At 44.3% G+C, this 22,956-nt stretch overlaps 3 protein-coding genes across 3 annotated transcripts in view; 1 reads left to right on the top strand and 2 right to left on the bottom strand.

Annotated features, from left to right (window-relative positions):
* Positions 1 to 198: 198 nt before the first annotated feature.
* Positions 199 to 2,490, bottom strand: LOC311324233 (uncharacterized protein). The gene is made up of 2 exons (XM_084456652.1): positions 2,366 to 2,490; positions 199 to 1,286 (listed from the first exon to the last, which is right to left on the bottom strand). The coding sequence occupies exons 1-2, from the start codon at positions 2,482 to 2,484 to the stop codon at positions 317 to 319; spliced, it is 1,089 nt and encodes a 362-aa protein (XP_084312778.1). The 5' UTR covers positions 2,485 to 2,490; the 3' UTR covers positions 199 to 316.
* An 8,916-nt stretch (positions 2,491 to 11,406) lies between these two features.
* mrpl58 (mitochondrial ribosomal protein L58) lies at positions 11,407 to 16,030 on the top strand. The gene is made up of 6 exons (XM_084456543.1): positions 11,407 to 11,620; positions 11,750 to 11,774; positions 12,044 to 12,103; positions 12,221 to 12,303; positions 14,774 to 14,943; positions 15,879 to 16,030. Exons 1-6 carry the CDS (start codon positions 11,432 to 11,434, stop codon positions 15,961 to 15,963), a joined length of 612 nt encoding a protein of 203 aa, XP_084312669.1. The 5' UTR covers positions 11,407 to 11,431; the 3' UTR covers positions 15,964 to 16,030.
* A 4,521-nt stretch (positions 16,031 to 20,551) lies between these two features.
* The window catches only part of LOC311323578 (cerebellar degeneration-related protein 2-like), a gene marked incomplete at both ends in the record, with an annotated part of 9,012 nt that continues 6,607 nt past the window's right edge, over positions 20,552 to 22,956 (bottom strand). Inside the window, 4 exons of the mRNA XM_084455830.1 lie at positions 20,552 to 21,328; positions 21,468 to 21,675; positions 22,067 to 22,231; positions 22,678 to 22,826. Of these exons, the coding sequence (XP_084311956.1) occupies positions 20,552 to 21,328; positions 21,468 to 21,675; positions 22,067 to 22,231; positions 22,678 to 22,826 (1,299 nt within the window). The remainder of the gene's footprint in view (positions 21,329 to 21,467; positions 21,676 to 22,066; positions 22,232 to 22,677; positions 22,827 to 22,956) is intronic.

The following is a 22,956-nucleotide window of genomic DNA, read 5'->3' as shown; positions in this document are numbered from 1 at the left end:
GAGAATGTTTCCCCATGATCACTTCACCGTGGCCAATGAATAAAAGGTGAAACAGCTGAGGAAAATACTTATTTACTGGTACACAAAGAATGTACAATTATAACAGCAGCAATCAATTAATTGAGAAAATAATCACCAGATTGATCCCTAATAAAAATAATCATCAGTTGCAGCCTGACATGCAATAGTTGTCAATTACAACAGTAAAATACATCTGTTCAAATAGCATATTTCATAATCATGAAATTCACATAGGGTAAAGCATTTAATAGCATGGCGTTTTCTGTAAAACGAAGCACTTAACATACAGGATAGTCTACTCGTTTTCATCTCCCTGCCTTGGACAGCCATGTGGGTGTTCCTCACATATGTCTGAAGCACCAATGCACATATTGTGTAGAAAACAGGCTGCCATTGTGGTCATTACCACAGCATCAATCCGGGTGTTCTCCAGATCTCGAAGGCGCCTCCACTTGCACTTCATCCTTCCAAACGCTTTCTTGACAACCACCCTCCCACGGCTGATCTTGGAGTTCTGCAGCTGATCTACTTCAGTAAGAGTCCCATTGTCATGCTTAGGAGTGACTACAAATGGGAAATTCTGTCCAGTGTAGGCACTGTCTCCCAGCAAGCTGTACTCGCCCATCTTATCCTGCCATGTTGTGTAGAAGTTGGAGGCCCTCAACATTCTGGCATCATGAACCCTGCCTGGTGGTCCAGCAAAAATGTCAATGAATCGGCCCCTCTCGTCTACAATCCCCTGAAGAAGTATGGAGTAGAATGACTTTGTGTTCATGTAGTCGCCTCCTCTTATGTGTGGCCTCTGCACTCTGATGTGGCACCCATCAACTGCACCGATGACACCTTTGAGACCACAGAGGCGGTGGAAAGCAGCAGCAGACACTACTTTCTCACAAGAATTTGGCCAGGAGATGAAGGTTGGTCCCATTGTACAAATGATGTTGAGCACTTCTAAGATGATTGTGTGTGCAGATGACTGGGACACATCAAATTCGTTAGACATCAACCTAAAGCTCTTTTGGTTGGTCATGTACCACAGGAACATCAGCACCTTATCTGTCACAGAGACTGGTAGACCTTGACTACGTTCATTATTTTTTAAGCCGTTCTCCTGCAACTTCATCAGGAGATATTCAAACTGTGGCTTGGTGACTCGGAAATGGCGTGCAAAAGTGTAGTCATCCATGTTCAGCATGACCTCACACTGTGTTCCAGTATTCAGGATGATTTGCTGTGTTGACTGCAGCATAGTGGACATCAGTGCCCTAAGTCAGAGAAAAACTGTATTTAAGTAAAGAATATATGACATTTAAAAATTACAGACCTATATAGGTTATTGATTTTATGTCTAATTAATTTGAGCAGCTCATCTGGCTAAAGTCCTTCTAAAGACGTTTTCTTATTGAAACAGTAAGCACATAAACGTATAGATTATACATATCCCATCTACCACGACACCAATATTAAATTACATTGGAAAAATGATACGTTCATATAATACTAAAATTATAGCCTACGTTAAATATTCTGAAGAGCCCTATCCGAGGGGTAGATGAAAACTCACACAACGCTTTACGAACCGAGGCAGTGATATGAAACTGCCGGTGCCGTGAAAAAACATGGGGGAAATGCCCAATATCTTCGCAAATAATTATTAAAAATGTGTCAAATCCGTGGAAAAGCTTAGTTTAATGTAGATGCAAAGGAACATGTAGGCCTAATTGGATCGTTATGACACGCATTTCAGAAAAAAGAATCGCTATTTACGATGTCAACGGCATTTCATTGTGTTTTGATGTTCCAGTAAGTAACTTGTAGGCTACGGCACGTGCAATGTTGAATCTAATCAATAGAACTTTGTGTAAACAACGATTTTTAAGTGACAGTTGATTCCATGTCCAGTGTATGAAGTCCAAAAAAAAATCCAGTAGGCTAGCATTTTTTGTGCTCTGCTCATCTAATATCAGTGCATTTCTATGGGCAGGACTAACGTTAACAGCCGATGTGTATGCTTCCTGGCTGTAGCCTACAAGTGATTAATCTGTCTTGTTCTGTCCTGAAATTTGGTCAGATGTGTCAATTTATAATAGTAGGCTAATCATACTGTAACGTCCCAGGGACACAGAAAATCAGGCAACTAATAAAATTGTGGTGTCCCATTTTTAAGGAAACTAAAGATTTCAACCCCTATCCCTTGTGGCTCCGTTCTGAAGGGCCACTACCCAGTCGAGGACACTCCAAAACTAGGGGCTAGGGCTAAGGGAGGTATTGGGATGACCGATTATAAAACGCAGCCTAAACATTATTTTACATAATACTCAAATACGTTGGAAAACAGATATACCTTCTGCGCCTTTTTTCGTCTTCTATCATGTTTTTGATTTGGACCTCATATTTGTTCTGTAGCTGTCTGTATTCCGAAAGAGCAAGCACAACAAATAAAGTTTTCTTGGTGGCGTCCATCTTGGTTTTCCGACGTGTTCAAATCGGGTATGACATCATCTACCGACTTCCGAGGTCAATTGAAAGGCGCGTGGAACCCATGGATGTATTAATAGAACACGCGTGGAACCGCGGAGGTATAAATAATGCGCACATACTCTGAGGGCGTTCCAGCTGGAATTCATCAGAAATGTAAATGTAATCATGAGGAAGGTGCAAGTATGAATGAACATTTGACAGGGTGTAGGGATGAGACTGGACAGTGCAAAGACAGGAGCAGTACAAAATACGAATGCAAAAATAAAAACAATATACAGTGATACAGTGAGTGTGCAAAGTCTAATGTGTGTGTTAAGTTTATGTATACAGTGTGTGTGACCTGATATGCGAGTGCGGTGTGTGTTATGTACAGTGTAATTGGCTGTCTTGCGCAAGTATTTCAGCGGTGATGGAGTCAGGGGTGGGGGGTCAGAGGGGGACACGAGCCGTGTTGATGAGGCTGGTGGCCGTGGGGAAGAAGCTGTCTCTAGGGAGTGAGGTCATGGCCCTGATGGACCACAGCCTCCTGCTGGAGGGGAGTGGTACAAAGAGATTGTGGCCAGGGTAGGAGGGGTCACCTGCAATGTTTTTAGCCCTCTTCAGGGCCCAGGAGTCGTGCAGGGCCTGGAGGGAAGGCAGGTTGTAGGAAAGAAAGCATTAGCTCCCATTTGAGGTCCTGGGAGCTGACGGTGACCAGGAAGCGGAAGGAGTCCACGGTGGCGACCGGGAGGCTGCTCTGGGTGAGGGGGAGGCTGGGTTTTTCCTGAAGTCTGCAACCTCCACTGTCTTAAGAGCGTTGGTTTGTAGGCTATGTATTATAGCCCACAGTCAACTAAACCAAACTCTAACCTACAGACAACTAAACCAAATTAAATGGTTACTTCACGAAGGCCCCAGTCATTATACATGGTTCTGTGATGGTGGTATACTGCGTTGTCTGTAGCATTTCTAACATTGGAGCATAGCCTGTAGCTAGCTAGCTAGATTACCCTCCATCTTAACTGTAAAACCATGGCCTGTTTATTATCCAGTGGAAGGATAAGCATAATAACTACATTTCATTTCATATCATTTCATTTTTATTTGTTTCGGTTGGTAGCCTATATCAAACATTTTGTTTGTTAGGTAGGCTATTTTGACATTTCTTTATTCATACAATACGCTAGAATGCTAATGGAATGGATATAACAAACTCACAAAAAACTTCAAGTTACAGATTATTCACTATCATCTCTAGGTTGATCATCAAAATTATGAAAATGTATAAGATTATTTTGCATATATTTGTACTATATAGGCTATCTGTAGGCTATCTGTAGCTAGCTAGCCTGCTCCTGGTAGCATGTAAAGCACACCTTGGTTTATGGGGTTGACCGTGGGTACGTGGCAATAGACCAGACCATATCCTGCTGCGCTGAACTACTTTTTTTTCCTCAGTTCGAGAAGCATTCATCCAAACAACTTCACACGGGACACAGCACTTTCTGCGGCCCTAAGCAATACACCTGCTGCATATGAACTTCATACAGTGCCAGGTTCTCCATGAGATGGACAGATGGACGGACATTAGAGAATAGATAGGTAGATAGATAGATCATTTAGGATGTGGATTTTGATTGCAGTCTCTATATATACAGTACACATCATCAGTACCGCTGTCATGTCAGCTAATTTTGTTGTCGTGGGTGGATTCTTCTTCTTCATTAAAACGGGTAAGTAGAGATTTGAGTATGACATGAGTTCCACATGAGATTACAATAGTTAAAATAAGAGAAAGGAAGCTGTAGGCTATGTATGGAATCTGAATGGGTTTATAGAAAGAGGGAAAGCATTGCATGATTGAAATATTTCCATTCTGAACCTTGCCTCAAATCAAGTTACCCAGTTTAATCATGGATTAACTGATTTGGATGCTCAATGGTTTACGCACTGAATATACAACACAAATGTTGTTTTCTTCTTAGATGGACACTTGTATCAAGCCAACAATCTCTGTTATTTCAGCAATAAAGACATGAGTGATGTTTAATTCATCTACATTTATTTCAGCAAAGTAACGTTTTTGGAGTGTTTGGAGTACAACAGCACTCTCAACAGATTCACTGGATACACTGCATATTAGAGGAAGACTGTAGATTATTGGAACAATAACCCTGCATTAATAGCTTATTATGCACATTTTAATGAATACCTACTATAAAGTTGCTGATGCAACCACCTACAGTAGAATAGATGGTAAAAAAGGTACAAATATATGCAAAATAATCGTATAGGCTACATTTATATAATTTTGATGATCAACCTAGAGATGATAGTGAATAATGTGTAACTTGAAGTTTGTTTGCGAGTTTGTTATACAATATAAATTGTACTTCTTCCTTGATCCTTGATGTCGTGCTATGTGTGTAGGCTACCATAGAAGACTACAAGCCAGAGTAAACCCAGTCTGTTGTGTGATCTGTCTCATAAGAATGGTTTTATTGTTTTGTCATTTGTTTTGAGGAAATGAAAGAGCCAACCTGTAAGGCAGGGTCTCAAGCAAAGCTACTACAATTGAACTATTGTCTTCTGCTGTCTCAGTGTAAACAATGCTTGCAAGTGCTCAAACTAACTGCTTGGCACCAGACAGGAAAAGTGATCCGTATGCATGTGTCCTTGTGCATCAGACGTGACTGTATCTGTACTGTACATGACCAAACGGGAATCCAATGATGTCCACCTCTTGATATTTGGTCGAGTTTACTGACCGCGCTAGATTTAATTCAACATAGCCTACATGATGATGACATGCATCATCATGGGTGGGGGACGACAGGTTCACTGTACACTTGTTATAAAAAGCACCGACACTGAAGGGATATAGCCTGACTGGCTCTTCTAGTTTGTAGAAAGAACATTATTACGTGGCATGTAGATACGCTTTTCCCGTGCATTACTGCTATATGAACGCATATTTCTCTCTTCGCATCAAGCCCCAGTGGCCTAATGGATAAGGCACTGGCCTCCTAAGCCAGGGATTGTGGGTTCGAGTCCCATCTGGGGTGAACTCTTTTCTCCACAGTATGTCTATGTATGTGCAGTGAGATCCCAGGAACAATCGAAGGTCCCGCGCAAGTAATACCGCAGAGTTAAAGGCCGTTTCAGACGTGGAGCGATATTCCGCCTGCGGAAACAAGCACGCGCGCGACAATTTCACGGGGTCGCGCCCGCTTGGCTCCGCCCCAGATTGTCGCGGCTCCCAAATTGTCCGCTCGCCCCTCTCATTGAAAATGAATTACAATGCGCGGATATCGTTCCTCGTCTGAAACGGGCCGCTCGCCCCTCTCATTGAAAATGAATTACAATGCGCGGATATCGTTCCTCGTCTGAAACGGCCTTTATGCTGTGTTCACACCGGGCGCGGCGAATTGCAAGTTTGCCCAATCTCGCCGCGGGATCAATGGGTCGCCGCGCGAATCCGCCACAGAAAGATCAAAAAATTTAACTTTTGCGAATGTCGCCGCACGGCGAATCCTGGCCGCCGCGCCGCCGAGTTCGGCGATTCGCGCCGCTCGTGCCCGCCCAGTTCGAATTGTATTGACTTTCTATGTAAACTCGCCGCGCCGCAGGAAAAATTTGCGCCCGGTGTGAACACAGCATCAGAACACGGGCTAACAGCTGTCAGAAAGAAGCTACTTTTGTGGCAAAAGGTTTTGGTCCTATTGGACTGCAGCCTCCTGCCGGAGTGGAGTGGCTCAAAGAAATTGTGACCAGGGTGGGGGACCACAATCTTTCTTGCTCATCTCAGGGCCCTGGATGGCAGGTTGAAGCTAATCACCCTCTCATCAGAGCGGATGATACGCTGGCTGAAGTCTAGCCTTGTCTTTGGCCCAATAAGGGTGGTGTCATCCGCAAACTTCAGGAGCTTGACAGACTGGTTACTGGAGGTACAGCTGTTCATGTACAGGGAGAAGAGTAGAGGGGAAAGGATGCAGCCTTGGGCTGTGAGCAAATAATTTGATTGGACAAGAGGCAGGGACTTTTAGTATCACTCCGCTGCACAATCAGCTGGCTATGTAGCTTGTGGCTGCATTTTCTAGACAGCTGCAGCACAAACTCATTTGATACGCTGCAAACGTTTTGTGTTGGCATTCTAGGATGCACCTTGCTACAATGTTTACAAAAGGTTTTTGAACTGTGAATGCACTGCTGCACTTTGATAGTGCCTCTGCTTGTTTATCATAAACGAAACAGGTTGGAAAATGATTTTGGGGCAAATATCTTTAGCTAGCTACGTTAAGTAACAATAGCTTACTGTTCGCAAAAAACGAACTTTTCCGTCCATCTAAAGCTATCTTAATTATTCTACCCAGCTGGGAACGTTGTTTATGACTGGAGGGCTGACCATATTGTGACAGGCAGTCAAAAAAAGTTAAGGTAGCAAAAAGCTTAACATTTACTCGGGAACACTATAACTGTCTTCTAGCATAACCAGTTTGGAAGTTATTAGGCAGCGCCACTAACTAGCTGTTTACTTTGTGGACCAGCTAGTGTTAAATTAAGCAATTGACCACTCGAGGCAGTGGGTTACAGGGGATTTTATCACAGCTACGGGGCGTTGTTAGGCCCGACGCGATAGCGGAATATATATATATTCACAAAAAACACTCAGTAGTAACATTCAATCATTTATTTACTGATCATTCTTATCATTTTAGTATTTACAAAATCTTCTGCGATAGGCTATAGTTCTGAATTAAATGGTTGCCAGGCAACATAGGCTATCTCGCCTATTTGGGTTGGCCTTGTTCACATAAGGCATAAGGCATAATTCGGGTGGTTCACGTTTATTCTAATATCTCCAGCCATGGTGCAGTTATTAAAACAGTTCTGCAGAGCACTCGTTTTTGCTGGTAGGGGTGTGGAAGTGTTGGAGTCGAACTGATGAGTGCGTTATTGTAATAGGATACGAAAAAGGCGAAGTTGCTGCGAGTGGTTGCTATGCAAAACATAGCCTACCGCTTGATTTTATCAATGGCCTGGTCAATGAGATTGACGGCGCATTAATACTAATTGTTATGCGGTCGCAGCCGTGGGTTACAGAGTATTTTACCACGGCTGCTAGCCAATCAGAATCAGAAAGTATCCAAACTCTCCGTTGTAGAATTGCCTTTATACAACGGTTAGTTCTGGTTCTTGATTCTGATTGGCTGGAAGCCATTTTAAAATTAAGCAATAATACACGAGATGCTGTTCTTTAACTCGAGTACAGCGTACATACCTCGGCGCAAGCCGCAGTGCTCTCGTACCATTAATGACGTTAAAGAACAGGCATCGAGTGTATTATTGCGATTATACAACACACACCATTATAATAAACAAAATCATTACATCTTTTTAATTTTAATTTGCTCTCACTTAAGCTTTCTGCTAGATTTCATCTTCAACGGAAAGTAGTTCCTTAGCGACTCTACGAGCATTCTCTCCCTGGCAACATGCTTGGGATTGCGTTCCTTACTATGGGCCTTGTTAACACTAGTTGCCGGTGTGCTGCTGGTTATAACATAACTTAATTCATCAAACTGCACGTCTAGTTCAGTCTTTATCCACCTAAGGTAGCCAAGAGAAAAACAATAGCCTGTTTCCACCACTTGTTAGCCTATACCACCGACAAATTTTAATATGGGTTGCGAAATAGCTCGCATCAACGTCTGCTGACTGTAATTAGGCTACAGTAGCCTACATCGCCTGTTGTTATCGAAACAGCTGTTGTAAACATAAAGCGCTGCGGTGTAAACGTTGCCATGGAAATCACAGACTCGATGCAAGAAAATAACAGCATAGCGATACGTTAAGTTATGAGGCCCTAGCCATGTATTAAAGGAGTAGTAAAGGGAAAAATCATGTTAAGCCCTGTTTTAAGGTTACTTATTATCATATACAATGGTTCAGATCAAAACGTTGACAAAACTAGCACTTATGAGAAAGTCTGATAATTGCTCTATCACCGTTTTGGTCATACAATGGATCTGGGTGGGCAGCGTGAAAAATCATTAAAAAAACATGTTTGAGCGACAATCAAAAGCTGTTTATAACAGGAGGTTTATAGCATACAAAAGACGATGGCATCTAGTCTAATGTCAGCTTGCCTGCCTGTGGCTGCCTGGCTCCAAATCAAAGCATTGGTCTCGTTGCAAAGTTCTTATGTGGGTCGAGTGTCCTCCCCCCCTCGTCTCTTCTCCGATAAGACTGTCTTTCTGGTCTCTTCTGTTGCTTATGGCCTTGTAGCCAAGATAGTCTAAGCCGCCTCGGCACCCAGGTCTCTATCTCTAACCACAACAGTGGTGTTGGGCACAGAGTGTACCAGCCCTAAGAATGTCACCCTTATCTCATATGGGATGTACGTCTATGGAAGGGAGACACTTCTCTTCCAGGACTCCGGCCGACAGCCACACTCAGGGGTCAACATCATAATAAAAAAAACAGCTAACAGGATCAGGTTAACCCAAGACATTTCTCTAAAAAGGCCATTTTCATCACTGTCAAGAGAAGTAAGCAAATCTAACCATTCTTTGTGTTAGGCTTGTACACTTATTAGGCGTCATTACCATATACGTGATAGTTCTGTATATTTAAAGAATGTGAATTATGTTTTATATGTAATTCAGTGTACATCATATGTAACTAGCTATTTGACAGCCAGTTTCTAATTAGCTGCTTGTTTTGGAGGGAAAATTTAAAAAAAAAAATCATCACCATCACGGTCATCACCATCACATCACAAGTTGTGATGGTGATGACACGTTGTGATGGTGATGACGCCACATACATTTATTATGATTTCATGCTTAATAGCATCTTGAAAGAAATAATATAAATATGTATTTGTTTATCATATTTATATAGTAGGATATATATTCATTAATTTATTCATTAAATAAAGTGACATTTTTGTGTTTAGGTGTGACATGGCTCCAAAAACAGCCAGTCAACGAGCAAAAGCTTACAGAGACCGGATAAAAAATTTTAATAATACTCCTCCACAATCTCTAATTGATGACCAGTCACAACAAAATCAGAACAGGCATGATCCAAATGAAATAGTTAGGGAGCCTGATTCCTTCCAATCACCAAAGCAGAGAGGACGTAAAAAAGTAAACAGGAACAGAAGAAAGGTCTACCATGATCTTGGAAATGTCAAAAAAAGCTTGATAAATTTATAAATCATTTGTTTTTCTTTACATGCACATGTGGGAATTGTGAAACAATGCCTAGAGTGCGAGAACCTGTGTTGCAAGGAAGTTCGGCAGGTAAACCTAGTGCTAACGTTATTTCGATCTCCAACTTCTGTTGTGACGAGTCTGTATTGTAGAGAATAACGATAATAAGTTGATAACTCCTGTCACACTTCTGGAAACTTACCCTTTTCAATTTTGCGATAGGTCACATCACTGATGGAAGCAGAAGATGTTGCATGCATGACATATCACCCAGATTTATAACCTGTATGTTTGAATGAGCACAGCTAGTGGGTACATGCAAACATGTACCGTTTTGATTACGGCCGCATACGCCTACGAACAGTACACAGGTACGTGCCTCTAAATAATTATCATTATGATGAAAAATAAGCTTTCAGGCTATCGGGGCATTACTTCTGTGGGCATGACATTTCAATGCTTTCAACAGGTGTAGGCTCCATACAAACACTACAATAAAGTAACAGTTAGAAAATATCTCAGTTTATAACATAAATTTCTTTGAACACATACAAATATTTTCATCTGCAGAGATAAATCATGAAACATTTCACAGAGAAAAGCATTTATTGTCACATTAGCAAATATAGCATTTTTCATAGGCCTACTCTAAACAGCATTTTTTGGTTCTATTCAGGCGTAACAGATTCCTGTCCTATCGGGCCTTTGTGTGGTGGAGCTGGGGTCGTCTCGGAAGCAAAGTTAGAGTGGTCCTTCCAGCATGTGTGGTTCTGCGTATCAGGAGGGATCAAACCTGGCCGCTAGGGTGGGACCTGGGCGTAGGTTTGCGTATGGACGGTCAGGACATGTCCCTACCAACAGTTTAACATGTTTTTTGAATGATTTTTCAAGGTGCCCACCCACATCCATTGTATGACCAAAACGGTGGTAGAGCAATTATCAGACTTTCTCAAAAGTTCTAGTTTTGATCTGAACCATTTTATATGATCATAAGTAACCTTAAAACAGGGCTAAACACGCATTTTCCCTTTACTACTCCTTTAACTTTTGGTGTTATTGCTTTGAATGAACATACAATGTAGGCCCTAATGGTCAATACAACAGCACTGTACTGTCATTAAATAATTGTTCTTATTTAATGGGGTGGATCAGTTTTTTCATTTAATCCTTACTATACACTCCCGATGACATTTTGTTCAAATGCATCTGGATTTTAAAGATAGGCCCTGGCTCTGCCCCTATGCCCATGTATGTGGTGTATTCCAGACTAGCGCGTGATAGACCTTCTTACATTTTTCCAGATAGTTCATCTAATCACCTGCCAAGTAGTTTTGAATGTGCCTGCCCTTTTCAAAACGGTTTCCAACGGAGAGTTCAACACTCCCTCTGGTGTGGTATTGCCCCGACTCAACTGCCCGCGGGCTTCCCGGTTACTGTGATTGCTTTGAGCCCAAGGCAGTACTATGACTCACTCTACATATAACGACACTTCGTGCGTAATCCGCATCGGTTCTATGGTGTAATGGTTAGCACTCTGGACTCTGAATCCAGCGATCCGAGTTCAAATCTCGGTAGAACCTAATTTTTTCCCCCCTTCCTTATACTTCAATATTCACATTTGTTGCTAGGGTGTTCAACGTTACCGTTGTTGCCTTGCATTTTCAAAGCTGTCGTAATGATGCCGCTAATAGCCACAGCAAATCAGCAGATCGTAGAAGAACAGATCCAAGATGGCGACCTCCATGTCACAGTGTTGTTATTTGCTTTTCAAATGTTCAGGGATAAGCCCTCTTTTAATACATCGATGGATAAACCAGACGATTACCTCACATAGAAACTTTGCTCCTGGGTGCACAAGAAACGGACACTGCCTTCATCAAAGTGTTGGGTATGGCAACAAAGCAGGAGATAACGCACAGGTCAGTAAACACATGCTAGAAAAACTCCATATCCCAGCATACGTAGGGGTGTTTTAATACTAAATAAAACACCGAATTAGATAAATAGTATGACTAGAATTGTCCTTTTGTTTCTCTCCTCTGCTACAGGATGGACAGGTGACAATTCCAGTAGGTAAGAAGGCTATCTATCTAGCAAACCAAGACGCATTTTTTGTTGAAGACAATGATTGTAGTAGCCTACTAGAAGTAGTAGAAGTAGTAGCCTAGTAGTAGTTCTCTATTGATCCCCGGAGGGGAAATGCACATCATCAAAACACAACAAAGTAACACAAACTATCATACAAATTTACAATAGGAATCCAAATCCATTCAAGATCATGTTTTATCTCTGTAATATCATCTGCGTGGATTAACATTTTAATTTATCTTTTTTGGAACCAGATCGTTTGACAGTATCTTACAGCCGCAGCAGTGGCCCCGGCGGTCAGCATGTTAATAAAGGTGACACCAAATTACTTACACTATATAATATTGTAGGGCAACCTAATGCACAGTTTAGCAGTGTCTTTCATTAATGATGCTAGTGTGCACTGACTGCCTGACTGTGTCTGTTTACAGTCAGCAGCAAGGCAGAGGTCCGGTTCCACATACACACAGCAGAATGGATACCAGACGATGTTAAACAGAACATCATACTAAACGTAAGTCTGGTTTACTTAATTCTTGACACATTCTGTAATACATCATGCTAACAATAACAATAATACCGTATATACCTTGGTTAGTCAAACACCTAGCTATATAGTTCTTTCCATTATTGCTTTCTGTAGGAAAAGTACAGGCCTCGTGCTCCATTTGATCATTTGTAGAGTTTTTTGTTTTTTTGAAAGTGAGAAAATAGCCCCAGGAAACACTGAGGGAAGGAAAACCACATTACAGTATTTGTAACATACTGCACATTTTGGAATGATACAAGGCTTCATACTAATTGGTGAAGTGCCCTTTAACAACCTCACTGTTAGGTCCAGACACGCCCCCTGTCACTGCTCCATCTCTGCAAACAAAATTGTATCACAATTTGTGAAAAGTGGGACATAAGAGGGCAAATCGTCACATCTTGTGGCAAAAGAAGTGTCTGACCTCTGGAAGGCCACAACTCTTAGCAGCGGTAACATCTCAGGTGAATTCACACATGAGGAGTTCGCTGCTGCCCTCCAGCATGTAAAGCCAGGGAAAGTTCCGGGGCCTGATTCTATCTGCCTGGAGCTTATACTCCATGCCGCGCCTTCCCTGAAGTCCTAGTTAAGAGCGTTCCTCTCTTCCTGCTTGCGCCAACTCCCCCAAAATTTGGAGAATAGCCCTAGTTGTTGCGATCCCTAAGCCGAACAAGCCTGAAGGAGACCCCAAGAGTTACCGCCCCATCTCTTTGCTATGTATCCCCTTCAAGATCCTCGAGCGCCGCATCTACGCCCGCGTCAATCATCGACCCACTGCTACCACAGGAGCAGGCCGGGTTCCGACATGAGAGATCAACCATAGATCAAGTCACTGATGACTTGAGACATCGAGGACAGCTTTTTGGCCAAAAAGAAGGCCGGAGCCATCTTTATAGACCTGACAGCTGCCTACGACACCGTATGGCACCGCGGCCTCACCTGCAAGCTGGAAAGGCACATGCATGATCATGGAGCTTGTCCACAGCTTTACCCTCACGACCGGTAGCGGAAGCAGGTTGTGACGCCTTAAGAACAGTGTCCCCCAGGGATCTGTCCTTGCCCCCCTCCTTTATAACATCTACACCTACGACCTGCCGATCACAGTCTCCAGGAAGTATGCCTACGCAGACGACCTTGCGCTGGTGTTCTCCGCTGGAGACTGGCAGGCCATGTGGGATACCCTGGGCCAGGACATGCAGGCACTAGCGGCATACCTCCGGAAATGGAGATTGAAGCTCAGCAAGGCAAAGACGGTGTCAGCGGCCTTCCACCTTAACCACAAGGAAGCCAAATGCAAGCTCAGAATACACATTGATGGAACACTCCTGCCATGCATTGGACAGGTCGGTCACGTTCCGTCGACACCTCGAGTCACTGCGCAAGAAGTTTGGCCGTGGACGTTGCTTTTTTCCAATAGTGAACCGGGAGATATCAGTGTGCGGATCTTTCCTCTCTAAAAGTATGTACTCTAAGATCCAGCACCTGGCCTACTAAGGTTGGATGTGCGCACAGCTCTTTTGCCTACTGCGCAAGAAGTTAACAGCTCATGTGGCATTGATAAGGCGACTGGTCCGATCAGGCTGGGGTCGCCGGCACAAAAACATTGCGTACGGCAGCCCTAGACGCACCGGTGCGGTGCCGCAGCGCTCACACCCGCCCCATCAATCTGCCTATCAACGAAGCCTTGCGCATTGTGACAGGATGCCTGTGTCTGACTCCTGTGGACAACCTTCCCATCCTTGCAGGCATCCAGCCCGCTGGCCTCCGCCACACAGGAACCACAGCACATCTCGCCTGCCAGGCTGTGGAGCCTAACCACCTGCTCCACAACAGGCTTGCTGCAACAGTGGAGCCTTCCCGGCGCCTCAAGTCGATACACCCTTTTGTGCCTGCCGCATTGGATCTCCTGCAGCAATGCAGAGATCTTAACATCAGCGAGGCAGGATGGGCGCACTACACCTGGCGTGCGGAGTGGGAGGCGAACACATCCAGACTCCGTGATTTATTTCCGGCTGCTGGTCCTTCCCCTACCGGGATGGACTTACCCAGACTGGCGTGGGTGAGGCTTAATCGTCTCTGAACCGGCGTCGGACACTTCCGCTCATCGATGCACAGATGGGGCTTGGCATCCTGTGCGGCGTGCGAGTGTGGCGCTGAGGAACAAACCGCAGACCACGTCATCCAGGACTGTCTGATATATCGGACAACCGACGGAATGCGTGGCCTGACGGTTGTGGATGACAAAACGGTGACGTGGCTCCTGGAGGTGTACCCGGATATATAGCCTGGGTGACGCCCTCACCTCGGGGTGGTAAAAGGATAGTCCCTCGGCCCTGAGCTTGGGGGAAGAGGATGAATCAACCAACCTACCCAAACGAAGAAGAAGCCCTTGTGCTGCCTCACTTTCATGACAATTTTTTTGTGGCTCACTTCTCTGTTCATTTCCCCCTCACAGAATAAGAATCGCATTAACAAGGCTGGTGAGTTGCTGGTGACATCAGAGCTGAGCAGGAACCAGCACCGTAACCTTGGAGACTGCATAAAGAAGATCTCTGACATCATAGCAGAGGCCAGCCGGAAGCCACACGAGCCATCAGCAGAGGATATTGCCCTCAGAGCATCCAGGTAGTTACTTCTCCTTGTCTTGCTCCTCGATTAGTTCCTTCCTTTCAAAGCTTACTGCAATGAAGATCTGGGGGATCAAGACTAGTGAAGAATCTAGGGAGAAATGTCTCTTACATCTACAGATTATTACTGCTATGTATTTGATTTCATGTGTTTGTTTGTTTTCATGTGGACACTGTGTAGTCGATAGAGTGAGGGAGACAGCTGATGCTGCTGCTGCTGCTGTGGCCGTTCGGGGTAGTGGGTGTCAAGAGGTCACACTTAGGCCACAAGGGGGGCCTCTCCTCTGGGGTATCAATGGTACATCTCTATGGGACACTATAAACAGACACAACCCAGACTGACAACCAGTGGTGATTAAGACATTATGTTAGGGTGACAGGGGACACATCTGTATGGTCACTCCACCACCAATCTAGCTTCACTAGGCCATAAACGGGCAGGCCTAGGCGTGGGGGGTGGGCCAAGAGAGCACTATTTAACATCTCAACCAAATCTTGAGACTTCGATTTGGAAACGGTAGGCAACTCGGGTGGACAGATTCGCTGCTCCCAGCAGGCAGACACGCTGATAACACCATGCGGGGAGGGAAGTCTAAGGCCTTGACTTCGCGCCACAGCCGCAGCCAGCAGAGAAGCAGGGAGAGAGAGAGACTAGGGAAACATCCGAGTGTTCCATGTGATTGTATCCTTGTCCAATAAATCTATCATCTAACGCTGCTTGCAATCCCGTGTTGGGTGATTTCATCAATGACTATTACAACAAGAAGGCTATTAACATCGTGGTTCATAATCAGACGGTTCTGCAACTCTTATCAAGGCTTACAAAAAAAATACACAACGCAGAGCAACAGAAGAAGAACGCCAAAAGCCAACACTAGAGTCTCGTGTGTGCCAGATGTAGCCTATAATCTGAATTTGTTTTGTGTTATTCAGGTTGGAAAGAAGAAACAAGGAGAGACTTCAACAGAAAAAGATTAATTCAGCAACCAAGCTGTCCAGAAGAGTGGATTTTGACTGAGGCATGGACATTTGTTAGACTTTTTGACACATGAGGGCACTCTGTATTTGCATTCTGTACATTAAAGGAATGCACATGCCTAAATAATGTATTTTTAATTGATGAATGAATTTTAAAGGTGCAATAGTCAATGTTTTGATGTAGACTCATCGTTTAAAATAAAACTGCAATTATACATTTATTGATGATTGAAGGGTCCAAATGAATGTTTTGTTTACCCCTGTCTGAGGTGTCTGGTTCCCACCGATAACAAGGCTAGTGAGCAAATAGTATTACGATGTTGACACCACTGTGTAGTAGTAGTTTATTTTGATCTTTTATAACTCTCCAAAATGAATGTACATAGAAACATACAAATAGCAGTAGGCATTATATTTGAAGGAAAAAAACAACACGTTGGGAGGCGGGAGTGATCAGGAGTCATAATACTATTGGCTCACAAGACTTGTTAGAGTTTATGTGTGTTTGTTATGATTCGACTACATCGAAATCTTGACTATTGCAATATTTCTAACTTGTGGATGAAAAAAATGTCTGAATTGACATACAAGAGAGGAAAATTGGAACCCCCAAAACTAGCAGAGGATGGTTTCGATCCATCGACCTCTGGGTTATGGGCCCAGCACGCTTCCGCTGCGCCACTCTGCTCCCATACCTTATCTTCCTCAAATGGGATTATAGAGTACATTACTGCAAGTATTTCTGTAATTATTCAAGTCGGTAGTTAGATATGCGGTGTAACATTGCTTAACGTTTTTAGTGAGCAATCTCCCTAGGCATTTATGAATTAACAATTAAAGTTATACGTGTAACATGCGCCGACTACCGTTCGTGGAAAACGCAGTTTCACCATTAGAATAAAACATTATTTTCCCAACAGTGACATCATGCGCTACTCGCCTATTATGCCAATGGTTTGGAGGTGCAAACAAAGTGCAGTATAAGCTCATGGACCATTATCACAAAAAACCGACCACGAAGGGACTCGAACCCTCAATCTTCTGATCCGAAGTCAGACGCCTTATCCATTAGGCCACGCGGTCTACATGATCACAAACGGGAATTCCGAGAATAAAAGCATTTCCAACCACCATGCTGTGATTGTACTATAACTGTATTTGATTTAAAACTACACAATATTTTGGTAAAGTCATAGCCGTTGCAGCACGAGCCCAATGCGGCATCCGACTAATATGGCTCAATTGCAGTTGCTAACGGTTTAGCTTAGCCTAGCCTCCATGATTGCTAGCCAGTTGCCGCATAAAGTTGGATATCCGACTATTCTGAAAGTAAAGAGCCGTTTTAGCTGGACTATCATTAATATTGACTTATGTAGTCCTACCTGATCCAGAATTCAATTTATTTGAGGGTGTTACACGGTGGTACGGGCATACCACATAGTTGTCTAGCAGCTCGTTATCATATCAGTAAATTAGTCTCGCATCGGTATGATTCTGGCCCGTAAGAACGGTCGGAACTTCTAAAGTTGAAAGACTTCTAGAGTTGTGACGCCCCCTGGCGGAAAGATGTAGAATGCACTCCTCAGATCACGGGTGTGTGCACACAGCACTGCAGATAATATGCGTAATAATATTACGCAGCAACAAATCGTTCATCCTTTATTTAGAAATAAATTAATGTAAGAAACAATGCAATAACAACAAAGAGGCGTTGTTTCTATGCTTTAATAGCAAGGAGCTCATGAGAGTTAGTCATAAAGATGTCAACACAAGAATGGTTCACTGATGACCAAAACATGACTTGCTATGACAAACCCTATGAGGCGGAAAACTAACAAGGAATACAATCTTAAACCGCATGATAAAAGGTAAAAGCATAAATAAATACAACCAACAATGACTGGTTCTAAGAACATGTTAATAATACACATATAGGCACCAAAGCAGATAATTATAAACAATGTTCACACACATAGATGAATAAATAGACAAGTAAGACTAAGTTAATATCCATCATCCAAGTATAAATATGCTAGGAATGAGGCTGCAGAGACATTTTCAAGTGCAATAGGTAAGACATTACAGTACAGAACTCTACTGAGCCTTCACAAGACTGACACACAGAAGGCTCTATTTTGGCATTGTTTCCTCCACCATATTAAGTATCCTTCCTTTTTGCCATTGCTATGACACAGTGTTATTCACCTCTTGTCCTGAAAACCCCTTGTCCTTTTGTTCCAGCCTAGCACTATAATTCAAGAACTGAACGCAACATCCACATCTTATTGATTACTTGTATCAGGTAGTCTACTGTACTGGAGTAAAAGGTATTGTGAACCCTACTTCACACCAAAGTTCAGCAGGACATATAGAGTGAACATTGCTATGATAGTTTGTCAGTACATCATATTTCCTTCACTCGCCAACCATTGATTGACCCTGAGAGAAGACTCCTCTTAGGATGTCCAGAAACATGGCACTATGTTATTCCATTCTAGAGCTTTTACCCTCACCAAAACTCACCATCACAAATGCTGAATCACTGTAGGCTATAGGTTAGGTTTGAAGCTTGAGTTGAGTTTAAGACCTTGAAAAGTTATTATATGACTCATAGATGTGTAGACAGGAAGGAGATCTAGATCTCCTTCCTGTCATATTAAGATATGTAGGTAATAATTACTTAATTATAATGTTAGTATTTGATAGTATAATTACTACTAAGTAATATAATAGCAACATTCATTATAAAAATGCTCTGTGATACTGAACTATGTTTTGCTTGTCAATACAAGGTGTATTATGAAATGCTATGTATAGGATTGTTAGTTTAATTTCAAGTTGGAGAGGTGGCTGAGAACAGATTAATTCCTGGTTAGTAACACTTGTGATACTTATATGATCATCCACTGTGTCTGGAACAGTGTTGTCTTAAAGACCAGATTGTTTCCGTTACAATCAGTTACTATTTTTCATTTTCATTTTTGTGGTGAGTGAGATAATCTGCATGTTTCCCCAGCAACCTAAAATGCTTACATACTGTATGGTTAAATAATATACAAAAAGATACTTTAAAAATGTACATTTCACATTTGACCAAGCAACAGCTCTGTGTTACCAGCGTTCATCAATCAACATTAGTAGCAGGGGTTGTTTATAATGCCCTGAAAACAGAAAGACAACAATCTGTGTGGATTGTCTGGTGCATGTTTTCAGTAGGCAGCTAGGCAGCAGCTTCAGCGCACGTTAGTGGGCTATAGCATTCTTTCAGCCAATCACATTCAATCAAGGCCTAAAATATCAAAGACTGGAAATACATTTTAGAGCAAAAGCAACATTCGGCAAACTCAATTTCCATCTTCACAGACTCCCCCAGTGTTTTGATGGTACTGCTTCAGTTATTGCTCACTATAAAGCCACGCTGTCTTCCATTTTCCTTCACATGACCAGCGTTGAGCACCCCTCCCTCCCCCTCCTACATGATGCACGGTTTTAACTAAATAAAAGATTTTGAATGTTTTGGCATTAAGAAGTTTGAATGATGACACTGACACTGATATTTCTCACAGTGGAAGGGCACTCTTTTTTCTATTCATAGGTCTACCATGTAAGCTTGATAAACTGGAACAACGGTCCTCAGGAGTCAACAACTTTGATCCCTGTTTAAACCCATAAACATTATGCACTGGCAGATGTCTGGACTTATGGACCCCCCAGATGGAAGCTTCTGTAGAGTATAAACACAGTACCCAAGGTCACACGGAACACATACAGAACAGTGCAAGACTGTGGCAATGTCCTCTGGGTAAAAGGCTTGGATTTTCCATGTCAGACATACATTTTATTGGCAAGTCCATAGTTCAGATAGAGGTTGAGTTGAGGCAGGGTCTAAGCGCAGTAGGCCAAGAACAGAACTACCTGACCTTTGACATTTGCCCTCCACGAGAGGAGTCCTTTCTTCCAGTTCATCTGATGGAGAATTCTGAGATAGTTTTTGAGGCAGAGAATTAGGAGAAACAACTTTTTTTAATGCAAGTGAAGTTTTGAGCATTTGTTCAATCCATATCTGAGAGGGAGAGTTTAAAAGTAATCTCTCTAAACTGTTTTCAGTGACCGTTCCACCTGTGACTTCGGTAGCAGAAGAAGGCAGCTGAAAATGACGGGTATGTAACATCTGACTGAGGCAGGCGCCCAAAGCAGTTACTGTAACAGTGGAGGATGTACATGAGCTGTGGTAACAATACTGGCTGGTTGGTTGGTTGGTTGGTACCTAGAGGGTTGGGGTCAATTCTGCTAAGGAAAGAGAACTAATGATAGATAATAGTTTAAGCGACATTATTGTATTAATTTATGAATTAAAAGAATTCATTTGAAATGTTTTGAATATCTTTGAATAGCTTTTGAATTGTATCTCTTCTGATTCAGATTGATTGAATAGTGAATTCTGCTTTCCTGCAGTTTTCATTCCAGTTAATGAATCCATCACAACCCTGAACCTGAATGGAAGAAGTGTGTGTGCCTGAAGAAGTGTGTGTGAGTCTCAGATATACACAAGGAGTTGACCCTAATAATATAAAGCGCTGAGCATGAAGATGAGCACTCTATACTCTACATCCACCCCATAATAACCGCTACTGTTTACTGGACTTGCCCCCCGACTTGCCAGGCTTGCTAGCTTTGGTGGCTTTGGTGGTTTTGATGTCAGTCTTGGTCTTCTGGATACGGGAGAAGATCTCCTTGAAGAGGGCCTTGTACTCTGGAGTGTTCTGCCCCAGGCGCTTGTCCACGGCCTCCACCTGCTTGCTGATGGTCTCGATGGCCTCGGGGGTGGAGGGCGACTGGGTGGGGGTGGGCGGGGGCGCCGGAGTGGGGCCGGCGGCGCAGTCTCTCATGGAGGGGTCTCTGGAGACGGGCCTGGAGGTCTGCACCCCGGCGTGGCACAGGCTCTCCTCGTGGCGCCGGCACTTCCCCAGAAGCTCCTCGTACTTCTCCAGCAGGGCGTGGTACTGCTCGTCCACCTCGCGCAGGATGGACATCCCCCGCTTACGCACGCTGTTGGCGTGGAGGGCGTAGCTGCCCCGCCTCCGGCCCGAGGCATCGCGGGCCACGATGGCGTTGAGCGCCGTGTCGCTGCAGCTCTTCCTCACGGGGCTGGAGGCCGGTAAGGGCTCCCCGCCGGCGGCCCCGCCCCGCCCGCCGTCGGCCCCCTCCCTCACGCCGCCGCCGGCCTCCTCCGCCGCCTCCCCCTCCAGGGTGTCCGTCTCAGGCGTGCTGTTCATGAGCGTCTGGGCGAACCCCACGCCGTCGTCCTCGCCGCTCAAGAGGAGGGTCCGGGCGCGCCGCAGCTGCTGCAGCTCCTGTAGCTCCGCCTCCAGCTCGCGCACCCGCGCCTGGCAGCTCTCGGCACCCTGTCGGCAGAAACGGCGGTCAAACGGTCAAATGGTTGGCGTCTCCGCCTGTTGCTCCCGGTCAATATTCCCCCAGAGAGGGGGGGAAGCGGTTGTCGTCACCAAACATTACTCTGTAATTCTATTGGCTCCCTCCTACCTGCACGCGCGTCTCCAGGCGAGAGAACTCCCCCAGAAGGACGTGGCACTCTCTCTCCGCCCCCTCGCGCCGCCCCCTCTCTGACCTCACGGCAGAGCGCAGGGATGACACCGCCTCTCTCAGACGCTCGTTCTCCTCCTCCAGCGGCTGGCGCTTCAACTCCTGAGAGAAACTCTCGGCCCGGCCCACCACGAAGCCGTCCTCATACCTGACACACACACACACACACACAGATGTAAAGTACACTGCACACACTTGGGTGCTCATTTCATTAGTATTTTTGAATTGTTAAAAGCTCAAATCTATTTTATATTCTATATTCTATTCTATTTATAACTATAGATTATAGATATAGGTTACCGAGGGGTTTCATGATAGAGCTGTCCGAATAAATAAATGTGTCTAAAGGTAGTTCATTGACACAGAGTATCGGGTAGGTAGGTAGTACTTCATTGATCCCTGAGGGGAAATTCTGGATCAGTGATCCAGGACTCTTTGTTATATTTGATATTAGATATTGGATATTTGTTTTCCTGGTTAAATGAGCGGTACAGTATATGACTCAGGGAGTGGCTGGTGCTTGGGGGTGGGGCCCAGACCTGGGTGCCGTGCAGAGCTCCCTCAGGCAGGGGAAGGAGTGGATGGTCTTGCGGCGTTCCCTCTTCTCCCTGCGGACCCGGAGCTGCTCCAGGGAGCGAAGCTGCTCCACGTGCCCAGAAAGAGTCTCCACCTGGGCCTGCAGACCATCGATGGTCCCCGTCAACCTAGCACCACCAGGGGCGAGGGGGTAAGGTTCATGTCGGGAGAGAGAGGAAGAGGGAGACAGAGAAGGAGAAAGTGTGTGTGTGTGTGTGTGTGAGAGAGAGAGACAGAGAGAGAGAGAAAAAGAAAGAGAGAGAGTATGTGTGTGTGTGTGTGTGTGTGTGTGTTTATATGTGTGAGGGTGAGAGAGAGTGTATGTGTGTCTGTGTACGTAATGTGTGTGTGTGTGTGTGTGTGTGTGTGTGTGTGTGTGTGTGTGTGTGTGTGTGTGTGTGTGTGTGTGTGTGTGTGTTATATGTGTGAGGGTGAGAGAGAGTGTATGTGTGTCTGTGTACGTAATGTGTGTGTGTGTGTTTATATGTGTGAGGGTGAGAGAGAGAGAGAGTGAATGTGTGTCTGTGTACGTAATGTGTGTGTGTGTGTGTGTGTGTGTGTGTGTTTCTCTCACCTCTCTATCTTGTTTTGCGAGGTCTTGCTGTCCAGCACCAGTGTGTGGTTGGTGAGCTCCAGTTCTCTGGCTGTCCCGTCCAGCTGCTCATACACCTTAGCATGCTGCTCATTCATGTCCCTGAGAACGTCCAGCTGCTTGGCCAGGTACTGTAGGACACACACACACACACACACACACACACACGTGACACTTTGCATACAGTATCCAGTCTGATCATACACACTCTGTGGCCATAGACCCAGTGATCCTGACCCTATCAGTGAGGGTCAATGGCGG

This window comes from Borostomias antarcticus, assembly GCF_949987555.1.
Source record: "Borostomias antarcticus genome assembly, chromosome: 22".
NCBI lineage: Eukaryota > Metazoa > Chordata > Actinopteri > Stomiiformes > Stomiidae > Borostomias > Borostomias antarcticus.
The sequence above is the reverse complement of the archived record's forward strand: the minus strand, read 5'-3'. Positions and strand labels throughout refer to the sequence as shown.

Bases quoted from the DNA above. Each gene is read 5' to 3' on its own strand.
- LOC311324233 (XM_084456652.1), bottom strand. From the start codon at position 2,484: ATGGACGCCACCAAGAAAACTTTATTTGTTGTGCTTGCTCTTTCGGAA. The intron at 1,287-2,365 runs GTATATCTGTTT...TCTCTGACTTAG, and splicing joins GACGAAAAAAGGCGCAGAAG to GGCACTGATGTCCACTATGC.
- mrpl58 (XM_084456543.1), top strand. From the start codon at position 11,432: ATGGCGACCTCCATGTCACAGTGTTGTTATTTGCTTTTCAAATGTTCA. The intron at 11,775-12,043 runs GTAAGAAGGCTA...TTTTGGAACCAG, and splicing joins ACAGGTGACAATTCCAGTAG to ATCGTTTGACAGTATCTTAC. The intron at 12,304-14,773 runs GTAAGTCTGGTT...TCCCCCTCACAG, and splicing joins AACAGAACATCATACTAAAC to AATAAGAATCGCATTAACAA.